The 17,074-nt window shown below is 41.0% G+C and overlaps 2 protein-coding genes across 5 annotated transcripts in view; both read right to left on the bottom strand.

Annotated features, from left to right (window-relative positions):
• The window catches only part of COG3 (component of oligomeric golgi complex 3), a 31,288-nt gene extending 27,741 nt beyond the window's left edge, over positions 1 to 3,547 (bottom strand). Inside the window, exons 1-3 of one of the 2 annotated variants that reach the window (XR_015261675.1) lie at positions 3,308 to 3,547; positions 1,070 to 1,216; positions 439 to 500 (exon numbers count right to left, since the gene is read on the bottom strand). Coding sequence is in view for 1 of the 2 variants with exons in the window: in XM_086771827.1 (XP_086627953.1) it covers positions 439 to 500; positions 1,070 to 1,216; positions 3,308 to 3,469 (371 nt within the window). In the remaining variant the exon portion in view is untranslated. The remainder of the gene's footprint in view (positions 1 to 438; positions 501 to 1,069; positions 1,217 to 3,307) is intronic. The other variant, XM_086771827.1, reaches the window with a different exon arrangement.
• Positions 3,548 to 4,610: 1,063 nt separating this feature from the next.
• SLC25A30 (solute carrier family 25 member 30) overlaps positions 4,611 to 17,074 on the bottom strand; it is a 29,327-nt gene continuing 16,863 nt past the window's right edge. The window contains exons 1-10 of one of the 3 annotated variants that reach the window (XM_086771824.1): positions 16,848 to 16,950; positions 13,572 to 13,650; positions 12,005 to 12,152; positions 10,847 to 10,941; positions 10,482 to 10,567; positions 9,191 to 9,290; positions 8,500 to 8,620; positions 7,835 to 7,973; positions 6,998 to 7,078; positions 4,611 to 6,242 (exon numbers count right to left, since the gene is read on the bottom strand). In XM_086771824.1, the coding sequence (XP_086627950.1) occupies positions 6,201 to 6,242; positions 6,998 to 7,078; positions 7,835 to 7,973; positions 8,500 to 8,620; positions 9,191 to 9,290; positions 10,482 to 10,567; positions 10,847 to 10,941; positions 12,005 to 12,152; positions 13,572 to 13,635 (876 nt within the window). In that variant the 5' untranslated portion in view covers positions 13,636 to 13,650; positions 16,848 to 16,950 and the 3' untranslated portion in view covers positions 4,611 to 6,200. Of the gene's footprint in view, positions 6,243 to 6,997; positions 7,079 to 7,834; positions 7,974 to 8,499; positions 8,621 to 9,190; positions 9,291 to 10,481; positions 10,568 to 10,846; positions 10,942 to 12,004; positions 12,153 to 13,571; positions 13,651 to 13,787; positions 13,864 to 16,847; positions 16,951 to 17,074 lie in introns of those variants that run through there. The other 2 variants (XM_086771825.1, XM_086771826.1) reach the window with 2 other exon arrangements.

The following is a 17,074-nucleotide window of genomic DNA, read 5'->3' as shown; positions in this document are numbered from 1 at the left end:
GCAGATACAGAAGCACAGCCACAGCCACTGGTGAACTGAATAGTGAGAGCAGAAATGACTACCAGCCACACCTGCTTACACAGTCTCGCCCTCAGAGGATGCCATTGCAATAGCAGTGGCACTTGAAAAGGCATATGAAAGCTCTTAGATTCTCTTCGTCTGCAGCCCTGTCTATAAGCCCAAACTAATTTTAGTTTGTCTTAATATACTGGGCAGTTCAGAAGGAAATCCATGTCCCTTTTAACTGCTCTGCCACAAGGTCAGCAGCCTTCAGGATGGGAGTGGAGCATGCTGCCTTGGAAAGCTTCAGCTGTTCCAACACATTCCCCCATTCCTCACCAGCTGGATCTGAATGAGTGCTTAATATTAAACGGACAAGATGAAGTTCTTTAAGGTTTAAACTGCTTACAGTGAAAGGAACTGAGGAAGAACATGTACCTGTATTTGGCACCTTCATCTTGATCCATCTGTGTTTGTACCTGAGCAAACCAGGAGAAGAACTAGAAGAGATTTTATGGTGTGATCAATACAGATATCATATGAAATCAACTTAAAAAAAATAATAATCAGATCTATGAAATGAAGATGAGCTTTTGTTAAAAACAGAGCTGTTTCAGAACTTAATTATCAATCAAGGAAACGAACTATAACTCCTCATTGTAGATCCCTTCCAACTGAAATATTCTATTCTATTCTATTCTACTCTATTCTACTCTACTCTACTCTACTCCTCCACTAAATTAAAACGGGAAAGACTGAAATTCACCTGGGTTTATTTGCACAAGAACAAGGCTGTCATATTACAACGGGGACGGGACAACACACGACATTTCTCTATATTATGAGCCAGACCACCTTACTCTCACATAAGACTCCACTCAAAATGGGAAAAGTATCTGTCACTTAACAGATAAGACTTTAACAATTTTTCCCCCCAAGTTTCTTCATGCATCTTAAAAATGGCCCCCAAAATGTAAAAATCCACCAAAAGCTAGGCAAGGGACACAGAAACTCACAGAATTCTCTGAAGAAGATTACTACAACTTGGAGGTTATTCAGCATCACTTACCTGCTGTGCTGTTTCAATTCTTTCATCCTCCATCCCCAGTAGGGCAAATCCTTTCAGGAGGACATCCTCTGTGGATTCTGGCACTGCAGCTGTCAGCGTAACAGTCAGCGACTGGGATGCCAGGCTGCACAAATCTTCAATTGGAAGCTGCTCAGAAAAACCCACAAACTTTATTTAGAGAACTTACTAAGAGTGTATTCAGCTCAGCTACAATAACACAATCCAAAGCATCAACTTGAGAAAATCACAGGCGTCTACTTCTGAAGAAACAAATGCAATAGACATTTTATCTATCAATATGATAACACACCAACAACTACCATATCTATTCATTCAGAAACACCTAACAATTTTTCTAGTTAAAGTGAGCTATACAGTATTTTATGTAAGTAGACATTTGTGTAAGAAAGAAACTGAATGTACGTGTACCTGACGCACTGGTGAGCTATACTTCAATTTCCAATTTAACTGGTTCTACACTCAGAGAAATGCACTAGAAAAGTATCTGAGAATATAAGAATTCAGAACACATTCAGAAGCAAAAATAAATGCCACTATTGTCTACACTACAGGGCAACACCACCACACAGGAATTGTCAGATGTTTTTGCCAGATATTCTGAGAAAATTCAAGACTCAACACTGACTTTATGCAGGAAACAGTGTTTCATACTCTTTCAAATGCTTTTTAATGAAGAAGTGAAAATAAAAAGAGAGGCTTTTTTAGAAGGCAAGGAACACCTCTGCTGAACAGAAATTATCAGCCATAATGATTTTTTTAAGCAAGAAAAATATGGAAAAAACTTGAGAGAAATTGTGTTTCAGTATGATTGGAGACTATTCATTAGCTTATATGGAAGAAATTAATTCAAGAAAGCAAATATCGTTATAGGCTCTTAATGTAATACTCTTTTTCATTCATTTGACAAGTAAAGTACGTTTTCTATTGCTGAGAACATCAGTAACATAAAACCAGAAAACACTACTTAAATACAAATTAGTATCTCTCTAGAAAATTACTTGCTTGGTAAGATATTCATGGCTTGGTAATATTAGTCCATCAATAAAGAACAATCAGGATTTCAACTATTTGAGAAAAAGACAGATTGACCTATCTTGTCCAACTTCCACATATCTCTCCCCTTCACCCCTCCAAAACAGGCAGGATCCTAGCTGGGGAGCCAGGGTTTCTCTTGTGACTACTGCTGAGGAAAAGATGAGTTGAGCAGAGCTGAGATGTCACTGTCTCAATCTACTTCAGCAGGAGCCGAGACCGGCGGAAGTACTCAATGTCTTGGCATCCCTATTTGTCCTGACTGGCAAATACAGCACCTGCCTTGTTGCAAAGCTGGTTTAGATCCTTAAGAACACCCTCCAACAGCAGCCCATCCTTCTACAATCACTTTGGATGCCAGTCAGTGTTTACTTTAGTACAGTTGCATACAGCTTACACAAAAAAAAAGAAACCAGGAAGCACAAAATAAAACAGGTGCACTTCAGGAAGGATTTACCCCGTCTCCTTTGTTACTCTGACCTTTCCGATGCTTGCTGAGAGCCAGCTTTATTGGCTTTATGTCACTATATCTTGTGCTATGATCCTGTTCAAATACAAAACCTCTCATGAAAAGTGAAGTTAAGGAACGTAAACATTTTGTTCCTCTTCCTTTCGTAGGCAATGGAGCACTCCTAAACAATCACCTCGTCTGATATTTCATAACTGAGTGGGAGACCACGTCTTCCACGGTAGTGACAAAGTATCGAACTTTTTACCACTACTCCTGGCTTCCTACTGCTGGCTGAATCACCTGTAAGCTGTACCAGAAAGTAACAATGGTGCCAGCAGCTATGCCTTGATCAGGACCGAATTAAAAGGACCAGACCCAGGTGACTCCACAACTAAAGCTCTCAATTTCAAGAGGACGAACTTCGGTGAAGGGAGGGAAGCAGTGAGGACAGGCAGAGAAGGCCCCGTGGATTTTAAGAGAGAAGCTGCCACCGCTGCCCACAACCCCCCTGCAAGCCTGGGCGGGAGGCAGCAGGGGAGGGAGTTCGCGGCCCCGCCGGCCCGAACTCCCGCCAGAAGGCAAAACGCTGCCGAGCCCTGTAAAAACCGGGGGAAAGCGGCGGTCCCGCAGGCCCCAACCGGGCCGGGCCGCCAGCCCCGGCCGCCTGGCGACGTGGCACCGCGGCGCCCGCCTCCCCGCCCGCCCTCCGGCCCCGGCAGCCGCGGCCGCCTCACCTCGGGCGGCACCGGCAGGTTCTCGGCCGCCGCCTTCAGCTCCAGCACCGAGTCCGTCTGGCGGTCGCTGAGGGGGGCGGCGGGCTGCGGGCGGCGGTCCCACAGGTTCAGCCGGTCCCGCACCTCCCTGCCCGCCGGTTCCGCGGGCGCCGGCTCCGCCATGCTGGCGGCGGGGTCAGCGGCGGCCGGGCCGGGCCGGGCCGCGCCGAGGAGGGGAGCAGGGCGAAACGCAACGGAACGCTTGGGAGCGCGGCGGCGCTTCCGGGGGGAGGCACTGCGCGCTCCGCTCCGCGTCGCGTGGCAGCAGCGTCATTGGCGGGGAGGAGAAGTGCGTCAGCGAGCGGGGCGGAAGGCGGAAAAACGGCAGAGAGGCGGCTGGCTGGCACGGCGCCCCCTGGCGGCAGGGAGGAGCGCAGGCCGCTGCGGCACCACCAGGTCGCGGCCACCGTGCGGCACCAGCGGCTCCCCCGGGCACAGCAGGCCCCGCTCGGCAGCGACCGCCGGGCAGCCTGGGGACGGGGCCGGGGCGGGCACCGCCGCGTCCCCTGCGTTCCCCGGAGCCTCCAGCCGGGACGCCTGTGTCCTCCCTCCCAGCTGTGAGCTCCAGCAGGGAAGTAGGCTGAGGCAGGGGGCGATCGTTCCTTTTTGAGAACTGAAATAATTTTCATCGTTACGCATTAAACCTAATCCTAACCAAGGCATCTCTGAACTAAAGAGCTTGAAAACAGCACGAGGTATACACCTTCAACCGAGATCCCAAACTCCCGTGTTACTGTTCTGACACCTTTGGTGCTCAGCAGTTCATCTCAGCCCATCTTGTCCATCTGTCCCTCTCCAGCTTCCCCGAGTCACGGCTGCAGTGCGCTCCCGCCCTGCTATTCCAAACCTGCAGGTTCCTCAGCCCCTCGGAGCTGCATCCAGACTTGTGCTTCCACACATGAACTCCAGAAATCCACGCTGGTTTAAGTGGAACAAACATATTTTGCTGCTACACCAAACTAAGGCGATTGATCTGTTTCAGACCAAGCGGCTTTCGTAAGAGAGCGGGAAATGGTTTTGCAGTTCGAGATATGCCGAAGAACAACGAAAACATATGGTTAACGCACGTTATTCAGCCAGTAAGTCACAAGGACGTAAGCTTTTAACTACAGCCATTTTCGTCTGCCTTGGCTAAACAACCAGTAACACCACACAGGTCAACGCCAGCAACAGCTTTGCTTTGCTGATCACCTTGAAGTACTTGAGAACTCCCCCCCCTCCCATTTGAAACTCAAACTGAAAGCAGTTCACAGTAACTACATAGTGATTTTAAAACTTTTAATAAGCTTAAAAATGTAAAACATTAGTTGTTTTTTTTTTTTACACTTAGTTTACATAGTGTACAAAAATATTTACAAATATTTCTATTAAAGCATAGAAACAGCTGTAAGGAAAAAACACTGCACACAAGCATACCTACATACATAGAAAAACATTGTACCTTCGGAAGGAAAGTGCATTGTGCATTTAAAAATCCATTTGTGAATTCAAAATTAGTAATTTTAAGTGATGATAATTTCACTGCTATTTCAAAATTACTAAGTGGAATGTATGATTAACCAAAAATGTTTACGAGATTAACACAATGCCACAAAAATCCAAAGCTATGCACATGCTGCTTTGCTACCCTCTGTGAACACAGGATCACTGCAGGACCTGCACCTCACATGTTTCCTTTCTTGACATTCAAGAGCAACATTTGTAAGAACCTCGAGGTAACAGTTTAGTTAACAGCCCCGAAGTTTCGATACACATTTAAGCCACGGGGCAACGCTTTAAGGAAGTTGCAGCTGACTTCTACATACAGGGTTCACTTACATGTAACAGCAACTCGGGTCTATCTGCTCTACGGAAGTGCTTGGCAGTTTAGGGTTTGGGTGTCTTCCTAGAGAAGGAAAGCGGTCTTCATAACAGACCAAACCTCTTTGGAGGGGTTTGGTTCTTTTCACACAGGCACCTACATGACACAGCCTGAACTGCTCAGGGTACAACTTGCATCTTTCAGATGATACGTAACCACTACAAAAATAGTTCTTCCCAACAATGGAAGCAGCATGAAAAGTTTCTCTGCAAGACAGGCAGATGAGCATGGGCTCATCTGAAGTTCATTCCTAACTGCAATGTACACATGAAGATGGTGAAAAATCACCTATGCTGAAAACCAGCAATGACACATTAGGGAAAAAACAAACAAACCCACACAAATAAAAAACTTTCCTCAAGCTATGCAAAACTGGCAACTGTAGCAACCACACTTTCTAATGAAGCTGGATTAATCCCAGCAAATTACACAGACACCTAAAAACTTAGCACACAGGAAATCTCTACAACCAGGAGCAGATTTTGTATTGCAGCAAGTATCTTGCTGAACTGAAGGCCTGGCAAAGATGTCTCGTGACACTTTCAGTTCATTGGAAGCTAGAAACGATTGCAGTCAAATTGTATACACTTCTGAAAGCAGGAAGAGCCCAGCTCTTTGGCACTACCTATCTTCCTTTGGAGAAAGATAATTGTTTACCTCTTACACCTACAAAACACTGTGCCTCTGAGTCTCCACAGCATGAAGTTGCATTACATATCTTCACATTCAAGAACACTTAAACAGTTGACAGGTTCCACTTTGGTTCAGTCTAGAAAATAGTGCACATCATCCACGGAATCACATGAGCAAGCCATTGTCACAAGAACCAGTTTGCCTTGAAACCTCTTCCAGGTTGTTCTCCTTCACAGTCTTGCAGTGGCCTCTTCCTTTGGCCAGCATCTCAGACGATGAAGAGCAAATACTCAGGATAATTTACAAATTGCTCGAAACTCTAACAGTACATTAAGAGAATTCAGTACATGGTTCAGCATGTCAGAAGTCTAATTTCTTCAGCTGTTCATATGTCACAAAGAACTGCAACAGCTGATTAAGGAAAACTGTTTCCTGTTCACTCAGTGCAAAATGGTCACTTCACTACTAAAGAAGAGTAGCAGCTGTGTGAAGCTTTGCTTTTCTCGTAGTTCCCTCCCATGTAATAGTGCTGGATGATCATTTCTATGCAGAACAATAAAACTTGCTTCAGGGCACTTCTGTACATCAAAAGCTTTAAGGCTCTTCCTCAGGATCTTAAAAACAGCACTGAGGACTGAGGCCGGAGAGTACTTACAAAAGTCCTCAGAAACTTTAGCTTATTCAAAGCTAAGTGAGTAAAGTAAGCTTGCTCATGGTAAAAAACATTACTACCAACCCACTTCCCAGGGTTCCTGTCTTGACACACAAACCAAGTTGTGTGAGACTAAGATAAATACAACCTCATGACTAACTGCCAACAGTTTCCCCAGTTCTAGAAATAGCCCCCATTCTTAACTCATCTGGTCAATTTGTTTTAAAACTAGGCTCCAAACTAAGGAAGTGGACAGGTGTGAAATTGGAGGAACAGAAAAATGTTTTGCAAGATCACATTCCAATATTCACTCTCTCTTAATTACAAATTCAATCTGACCAGCAGCAGATGATTAAGAAAATGGTTAACTACGCAATTTTCCATTCATAATAACGGAATATTTGTGCTGACATGACACTTAACACACTGAGCATTCTGTCAGACCGCCTGTCAATACTTGTTGTATGGCTAGCTTAATAGTTTTGCACACCTTTGAAAAGGATACAATGATATTCCAAGGACCAAGCCTTAACCAGTTTGGCCAAAACCCTTTATATAGAGCAAAAAATCCTTCATTCTTCCATGTCTGGAAAAAAAAATAAACACAGCAAGAATACTAATAAAGAATTACATAAGTGTAAGAAATCTAGACAGGATCTCAGCTAACAAGGGGATGGCTTAGTGCTGTAACCTTGATTTAAACATACTGTATGATGGGACAAAGAAACATTTCATTAGATAAAGCCAAGATTAGTAATGCCTGCAGCATCACCTAGCAGGTAAAGATGCAGTCTATGCCACTCAGTACCCAACCCAGATTCACCCAAATAGCATTCCTTGACTTTTTTTTTCCCCTAAAATATCTTGCAGAGTACTGCATGTAAACCTGCAGCTCACTTTAGACACCCCTTTGAAAATTTTTCAGGTTGCTTTATGGACTTCACAGAATTGTATTGGACAGTGTGACTTGGACTGAAAAAAAAAACCCAACATCTGCCCCAGATGTTGTTGTTCAAGAACTGAATTACAATTTCCTATGAATATCCTAACATCACATAAAGTTAAGAGACAGTGCTGCTGAGAGACTTAGTCTCTTCATCCAAGGAAGGAAGGAAGTGCTTGCAGTACATACCAACTGTCTTCCTGCCTTTCTGTCAAGACAGGAGATACTTTTCACACCAAGTGCATTATTGGCAATATAGTCCTTTTGAGCATTACGGCAAAAAGCATATCTCAGTTACGTGGATTCATTTCTAGGGAAACTTAGAACAGTTGTGTTCTACACCAAAATCTTTCTTTGATTGCACCAGTTTCTACTTATGTTGATACATGAACTACTTACTTGTAACAAGCAATCCAAAGTCCCCTTGTAGTTTAAGTGTCCCCCATGTTGTTGGCTTCTCTGATTCATCATGCGTGTTCTCACAACATCAATTGGGTTGGATGCGAGGGCTCCAGCTAATCCACAAGTAAAACTTGAGCTAATAAAAGAAAGGTTTAATGAAATTTGACTTACCACATTTACACATGTACAAGAATTCCCCCTCTCCAGAAAACATGCAGTAATAAGGAGTCCTTAATGCTTTTAGTTAAAAATTACATCAGCTAATAGATGCAAAAAAAAAAATACTCTTCATGTACTATAAACCATTACTTGGAATATTTTATATATAGCCCTTATATACAGTTTCTGTATACTTGAATAGATATTTGTGAGAATAGCAATTATTTGATCAGAACTTCTCTAACCTCAGTTTGCACAGCTGAGTGATTCAGACCATCCACAAAACAAGACTCCATATTCAAGAGAAAGTTAAATCCAAATCCTAAGTAAAATTAGCTTTCCTGCTATGTGCTACCATTTGAGATGCTAGTGCATTAAAAAATATAAACACATCAGAAGTATATTTACATCTAGACCAACAAGAGAAAAATCAAAAGATTCATCCCCCATAATGAGAACTAATGAATCATAAGCTATGCGAGCAGTTAGTTACACAAACGTACAGGAAGTGAGTATATACTGTATCTCCCATAAATCCAGACATAATTATGTGCTTCTTGGTAAGGTCATACACTGGCAGTTCCACTCCAACAACAATAGCAGCTCTCTGTGCAGTCAATGATACTCCCTGGCAAAAAAAGGATATAGTTGAAGTTTAATTTTAAACTTTGTGCACCATCAGAGAAACCTAGTTTTTATAATACAAAGCAACACACCATGAAAGTGTTAGAACACTGTCAATTCAAACAAAGCTAATTAGTACAACTCAGAGGTATGTGCTCCAAAAATGCAAATTCAACTTAACACATAGATTTCTTTCCCACACTGAACTGCAATTTCAGTTCCTTTATGCCACTGCATCTCCACTTAACACCTGTTTTATTAGTATGTTTTAAACAGATCAGAGCGTACAGATTGAGAGGTGTCTTGCAAAAGGTTGTTGAACTAGAGCCAGTCACCCCAATTTATGCCTCCATTTGTCTCCCCTTTGAGAAGTGGCTAATGCTTGAACACAAGACTGGCAGTAATCCTTTGCCAAAATGCACCGAGCCATCAGCAGTGCAGCAGTCATGACAAACTATGTATGTATTAGCTACCCACTTCCCCATATTTTGGCTGAGAATACTGTAGAAGTACATGAAATTCAGTTAAGCAAGAATGCGTACTTAAAGTATAGGATACAGTTCAAAACACTTGCCTTCCATAACCCTTTAGTGCCTTCCTTTTGGTAGATCTGTATGAAGTTGCCCATCATTCCTCCTTGAATCACACTACCTTGGGCTTGCATTCTGATCTGAGATTCATTCGAAGATAAAATTAGAAAAATAAATACTTTTCAAACATAAAACCAATAATAGTTTAATACAGATTTAAGTTACAGTCTTTTAAGTAGTAAAGTCAATTTCTCTTTGAATACAAATGAATTGCTGACATTATCATAACCACAATGCAATCTTCTGAAGGGCCTTTGCTACCCAAATGCAGCTGCTAATTTTGAACAAGTACGTGGTGTAGTTCTTAACTGCATTAACTCATGACTATTTCTGTACTTGTACGCTACTCCATTTAGATTAGACTGACAGATGGGTTCTGCAGGATGTCCTTTACAGTGTTCTCACAGAACATGTTAAAATGAAAGGTTAAAAAGATTAGTTTCAGCTAGTGACAACCACGGTCTTCGACCTTGTGGACTTCTAAGAATGTCCTTGGGAAACTGTCAAGGTAACTACCAAATACAAGTTTGGTGACAAGCAAGTTGGTACATGGACATAATTTTAGGAAACAACTGATTGAAGCCACACTTGAAATAGAGGCTTATGTTTGAAAAACCTCTACATAACCACACTAACTCTATGAAGGATTAAGTTTTTAGTAGTTTTAGAAGAACAGAAAGTTGTCTTGACTTTTTCATTTGAGGCAGCCACGTAAGTCACATGCTACAGTTTTCTAAGTTAAATACCATCAACCCTTCTAAGTAACTGGAAAAGAGGTCAAATGACTGATGCTAGAACACTGTTTTCATAGGACACTGGATTGGAAAGAATCATACAGTAAAAGTAGTACTCACTGAAACTCTTGCCTCTGAATTGATCTTCACCTATTTTAAGCTCTAGAAACATCCTAGTGTAAGTGTTACCCAGAAGTATAACTAAAATGTGCAGTGTGGCTTCCACATAAACACTATAGCATGAAATTTAAAGCGTCATCTCAAATTATTCTCTTCCCACCCCCAGAAAAAGTTACACGGATCCAACTACCTCCCCAGCTATCAGTTTCCTGGTGCATACTTCTAAATAATTAGTACAGACCAGAAGGAGGTTCCAAGAATTCAGTATGTTAGTGACTTAAAAAAAAAAATAAAAAAATTAAGATAAGAGATGAGAATAAACAGGGTTAAAAACCAACAAATCCTGTGTTCATGATTCTGCATCTCCTCAAGGACAGGATAAAAACTAAGGACAAATTCTACGTAATACATACTTACCTTTAAGACATCTGTAGGGTTGGCAATAGATGATGAGATTACTCCCGAAAGAATGCCACACAGAACATTTATCATCAGGGTTTCATCTACTCCATAAACAAAGAAAAAGAGTTTAGCTGCAGATTTACAAAGCTTAAGATGCATAAGGGCAGGATGATGCCAGCCCTCCTTTAATCAGAGAAAGTGCCCATTACAGAAGGCTTATAAACTGCTCTGACAAGTTTTCCTTGCTGATTCACTTTGTTGTAATTAGTACAAGGAATATCTTCTCAGTAGACTTGTTCAAACCACTACAGTAAGATACAAAATGGAAACAACTAGCATCAAGCTAAACAGTTCTCAATTAAATCAGAAAACCCACTCACCTTCTGGACGCTCAACAAACATTCTTTTTAAACTCTGGTAAGTGCCTATTTTTATGGTTCCATATGAAGCTTGGCGTAGCATTGCAGGTGCAATCCTGTAAAAAATACAGTGATAATATTTATGCTCAAAATTGCAAAAGACTGATCAGCAAATACTTTTTAGAGCAGGAAACACTGAACACAAGATAGGTACCAGAGAAAAGTTTGATCATTTAAGTCAACAATTTAAACTCACTAGAGACAAAACAAGATTTAGGTTTTTTTCTTTCTTTTTTAACTAAAGCCTGCAAGAACATGAATGAACTGTGGACAGATTACTATTAGAGCATGCTTCAACTTGTGGTCTACAAAATAGCTGGAAAGAATGTCTGTAATGCAATACGTAGATGACATCTTTCCCCCACAATCTTGCATGTTTTAAAGAAAAGCATGCCCATTTATACACAAAATTTTAATTAAATTAAAGAGAGTTGAGGCTGAGAGTTGGGGCTGTTCAGGCTGGAGAAGAGAAGGCTCTGGGGAGACCTTATAGTGGCCTTCCAATACCTCAAGGGGGCTTATAGGAAAGGCAGGGAGAAACTCTTCAGCAGAGCCTGTTGTGACAGGACAAGAGGTGATGGTTTTAAAATAGAGTGAGGTAGATTCAGACTAGACATAAGGAAAAAAATGTTTACACTGAGAGTGGAGGAACACTGGAACAGGTTACCCAGAGAGGTGGTGGATGCCCCATCCCTGGAAACGTTCAATGCCAGGTTGGACAGGGCTCTGAGCAACCTGATGTTGTTGGAGATGCCCCTGCTCCTTGCAGTGGGGTTGGACTAGATTACATTTGAAGGTCCCTTCCAACCCAAACTATTCTTTGATTCTATAATTTTTTCTTCTGAGAGATGGAACAACCATAGCAGCATTATATAGAATAACTTTATGCTTAGCTTTTTATTTCCTAGCAGGTTTTGTTGTTTGAGGGTTTTTTTTAAACATTAAATGCCATTTCAGAGTGCAAAGATAGAAGCAATCTAAGCTTGGGCTTTCAACTTCCAGATTAATTGAGGCTAACCAAATACCTTGTAAATCTGAAACCCAAGAATTCACACACTGTAGGCTGATACTTATCGATAGACTGTTCATAAACCATTACTGCAAGTCAGTTAATTTTACCCAGAGTATAAGGCTTTCAATCCTTCTTCTCTGCATATTCTGACTAGTGCATGCACCATTCCACGGTAGCGGATCTCTTTATATTTGGCATCGTTAACTTGACCTTGAACCTGCAGACGTGTTTTGGTCAGATCAATGGGGAAAGTACCTTAAGGAAAAATCAGAGAGAAAATCAATCAAGTACCTACCTAAACAAAAATGACAAAGAACATGATATAAGAAACAGCAGCCTTTATTAAAAAGACAAAAATATTCTCAGGGGATAAGAGTCTCTCTTACGAAGACTTTCTTTTAAAGAAGTGGTTCATTTTATGTCACCTTGTTTCTCCTAAAAGTTTGTCAGAAGCCCTGCTTACCTCCTATGTTTACATTGTGCATTCACTATGTTTTCAAGCAACATAGTATTGCCTGGTTGTAAAGAGTCACACTGAATAGGACTTCGCAACCACAATCAAGTACAGAGCTTGGATGTGTACTCTTCTAATGTCTTTGAAGAGCATTTCATTGAAGGTAAATAAATAAATTTAACAGCACACGCTATACAGTTTCTACCCTAGAATCTAAAAAAAAAAAAAAAAAAAAGCAAAAGCAGCAGTACTCATTTCTGTTACTGCTTTCCTGTAGCCTACTGCTATGTCAAGTTCATGCTCTCCATGCTCCCTTTATGAAAGGGTTTAGAAAGCATAATCCTCCAGAGCTTATCTTTAGGAAAGGGAACACCTCAACATTCAATACTAACCCCAAACACTAATGGGAGTCTGGATTAACTACATCTGTTCTAACAAGGCTTCTATGAATTGCTTGCTTTCCTCACAAAACTTCTGGCATTATTGGTCATGTTCAGTCAAGTCAAGTAAGAGAGGTTTCAAACTCAAGTTTGAACAAGATTCATAAGAGAAGGTAGAAAAGGAAAACAATATAGTTTTAAGTGTAATTTTGTACTACATCTACTTTATTAGATAGACTTCACATGCAATCCCACCACATCAGACTATGTTCTGCTACTGTGAAAATACAGATTTCCTTTATTTTCATGTACATGCATTTCAGATAAGACTTTAAAAGGATGTTGGTATTTTAGGTTTGTCTTTAGAGTACCACTAAAACATGCACTGTCTCACAATTGCAGTTATTCTATGTTGCACATCAACAGAATTGTTCAAATCTAATTAGCCACTCGCATTCAAGAAAAGATTTAAACTGTAACTTAGCTACTCAGAAAAACTAAGAGAAAAATTTTACAAGTTAAGACCTTAACTTGTCTACTTTAGCAAAACAAAAGCTGTGTATGCTTACGACCATTATCTAGGAACACCAAATAATGGAATGCAAAAGTAAGGTCCGTATAAAAACAAGACTCACAAGGAATGTGAGTTTACACACAGAAGTGTTCTGACTTTGTAACAAAGTTCTGAGCAACTCTTCAGTCCGCATTAAAGAAAAAAAAAACTCATATGCTGTAGACCAACGTATACTACTGTGTCACTGATAGCATGGAATCAAGCTTATTTTAAAAGGGACTATCTGACTAAAGGAAAATGTGTAAACAGTTAAAGGAAAAGCTTACCACATTCTGCAGTGATTGATGCTAAACCTCCATAGATAAAGGGCTTCCAGTTTAGTGCCGACATTATTGATTCTTCTTTCTGTGAAATAAGACAATTTAATGCTCCTATAAGTACATCCGTTATATAAATATATAGGCTAACATTTAATAAAACTTTGTGCCTCATCCATTTAAGATGAACTTTCCAAGCATGCTAAGGGCAAAAACATTGAATACCTTTGACAATGAGAAGAAAGTCAGTAATACTGCATGAAGGCATCTGGGTTCAAATCAGTGTCTCTGCTATGTATTTGGGCCACCACTATCCTCACCATGAAAGGTTAGAGTAGTTTTTCTGTCGGGCATGATCTTAAGGAGCATTCCAGTGAATAACCTCCAACGGTTCTTACCAAGCTGAATTAGTTTGACTACATCCTGCCATCAAAGGGAACTTTAAGACAGTCATTACTAAACTTCTGTCCCATTTTTCCTGGTACCAACATTAATGTGAGCTGGTACACTTCAACAGAAAAACAGGTGTGCATACAGCATTTTGCTTCCATTAAGGTCTACTTCTGCTACCAGTGGTCACAACATTCATTCCTGTGAACGATATATAAAATAGTGTAATCAGTAAGAAAAGGCTGCTGTAAGTTTGAGAAAGTGACCATGCATCATAATTGGCATATGCTTGCTAAAGTAATCCAATTATCTTAGAAAAGATACAAGAACTGCAAATCAGGCTAATCCAGCCAATACAAGATTGTTCTTCTCAAAACAAAGTAGGTCTCTCCACAGCTCATTTTTTCCTCTTCCTTAAAATATAAATACTTTCAATTCCCCATTTTCTATAATATCCTCTTAAACATTGAATTCTACAGTTAACTTTTGCCAATTAATTTTGTGGAATAATTCTACTTGAAGCTATTTCCCTTGGCACTTCCATTTCCTGTTACTTTGTTTATTCACCTGTACCGCCCAGCTGGAAAATATCACAAATACACCAATTACTTAGCACCACCTTTTGTAAAGGGGAACCTTCGGTCACTTCCTCTAAAAGTGCCAATAATCCAGTGTCCAAATGAAGTTAACAGAAGTTGAGCATGCCTGAATAGTTATTGCAGCCCTGGTTTTCCTTTTATCATCTTTTCTTCATGACGAGTTACCTAGGTCTTCAGTTTTCTGACACTCAACAAAATAAAAACCCCATAGGAGCTCAAAGTATGCATTCAAACACTCAACAACCAAGTCCACAGAAATCCATCTTACTCTTTAGGCCACTTCAAAGATGTAAAGGCCACTTTAGGCCACTACTGATGTAAAAGAAAAAAAAAAAAAAAAAAAAACCACAAAAAAAGGCAAGTGCACCCACTCTATTACCAAAAAAAAAGTGCGGTGGAGAGATCATCAGCCACAGCCATAGACTATGCCAGCTTTTTAATACGAAAACATGAATATAATGCTGTGCCAGATGGAGGTGACTTCCAGCATCATGTTCTGCGTATTCCTGTCCTGCCATGATTAATGGCAGATCATTTAATTAATGGAGACAAAGCCCAGCTCAGTTTCCCCACTATCAGCCATGCACATGATCATTGCTTTTGAGAAACATGTCAAAATAGAAAATAATTAACTTTTTTTCCCCTCAACACATTAAAAGAAATTTTAATCTATCACAAATACTGTAACACTGATAAAACTAAAACATATGTATACTTTGTTTGTTTTGTATTTCACTCTGCTGAGGCAATGAAGGCTACTCAGTTTTTCTACGTAATTCTAGGACACTGACACAATGCAGAAGTGTGCGAGGACAGCCAAATGAAGTCTTCAATTTGTACACAGGTTTACTAATATTAGCTGAGATTTTTATATACATATAGGATACCGTAAAGCAGAAGTTTTATAGCACACTGTTCCTTTGACTTATCCCAAGGTAAAGGCCTTACACAGCACTATCAAGGTTTGTGGCTCTGAAAGGCTTACTAGTCTCCTGTCCTGCTACTTAGGCTAATTTGAGTCTTTCCATTTACTCTACCTTGCATCTCTCCTTCTAGCTTTCCATACTTAGAAGTAGAAATTAAAGCAGAGTGCTTTAATTGTCCACATTTTTGAGACTTTATAAAAAAAAAAATTCCAAAAACTACACCAGCAAGCAACGTTGCCCTTTCACCTCAGCTGTCTCATTTTCTGAATTCTTGTTTTGCTTTTAATTCAGAAATTCTTCCCTACTCTGATAAAAATAGTGTCTCCTTAGAAGAATGCCATTGACAATTCAATTGGCAAACTACTTAAAAACAGAGTACAGCCCTCATTATAGAATGAGCTGAGGTCTCCAATTTTACTAGAAAGAAACACTCTTTATCAAATATGCATTGTCATTCCCTGAACATCAGTAAGAGGACAGAGGTGATACTATCCCTAAAGGACACCAGGTTAGATAAATACAGCAATTCATTCACACACTCTTTACAAAAGTCAGAAGCAATGTTTATTGCTTTTAATTGGCCAATGTCACTGAAATAAAATCAAAAGCCCAGGTTCCATAAAAGAATGCATCACTTACTTAAAACAAATGCTTCGATATTTCCCTGTTGGAGAACAGACTTTAAAAGTCAGATATCAAATTCTTTATCGGTTAACAAAATTGTTAGTAGACTAGGCACAGAGTATACTCCAGCTTACAGTAGTTTTAGCTATTTAAAATGGATTTGACCCTTGAATGTCACAGAAGACTTATGCCAAATGACTCATTAGTCCTAAAAAGTTGTTACCTGTAACATAAGCATGCACATACACAGTAATTACTCAAGCAATACTTCCTAGCTGCATGGATTACACCGCAGTCACACAGCTCAGACTTTGTAATCAAGCAGTAAAGCATCATCAGAAAGAAATTAAAAAATCAGGGCTAAGGCTAGCAACTGTCCTGACAAGTTCTTGCTAAATATCAGCTGTCTTAGAAGCATGGACGCCAGTGAAGGCCCCCCCCCTTCCAAAACCCACAGGGATTCCCTGCAGCAGTCCCTCCACGCAATTATATCTTGCAAAAGGAGGCAACAACCACCCCCACACCGATCAAGGACACGAAACACACCTCCCCTCCGGTTTCGCTTTACGATGAAAGGCATCAGGAGTAAAGCCCAGTCGCCCTTCAGAAACGGCATTTAGCGAAGCTCACAAAGAAATACTTGAGGCCCCTTTTGGGCCTCGCCGGCCCCTCCGCCGCCTCGGTGCAAAGTGACCTCCCCACCCTCCACGACCTGAGAAGCCAGCAGCTGCCACCTCCCCACTCACCACCGAAGCCTCCTCCCACGCCAACAACCGGCTCTCTAAGCCAACAACCCGCTTTTGCCCCGCCGGTTATAAAGCCCAGCCCCGCTTCCCTCAGCCGCGGCGGCCGTTGGCGGGGCGGGAAAGGGCGGGCTCGCCTGAGGGGCAGCTCCGCCCCGGGAGACTGCAACCGGTATGTCGAGTATTTCAGGGCTCCTGGGTTAATGAGCAGGTCTCTCGCCCCCTCAGGG

The sequence above is a fragment of the Chlamydotis macqueenii genome, chromosome 1 (assembly GCF_036417535.1).
Source record: "Chlamydotis macqueenii isolate bChlMac1 chromosome 1, bChlMac1.mat, whole genome shotgun sequence".
In the NCBI taxonomy this organism is placed as follows: domain Eukaryota; kingdom Metazoa; phylum Chordata; class Aves; order Otidiformes; family Otididae; genus Chlamydotis; species Chlamydotis macqueenii.
The sequence above is the reverse complement of the archived record's forward strand: the minus strand, read 5'-3'. Positions and strand labels throughout refer to the sequence as shown.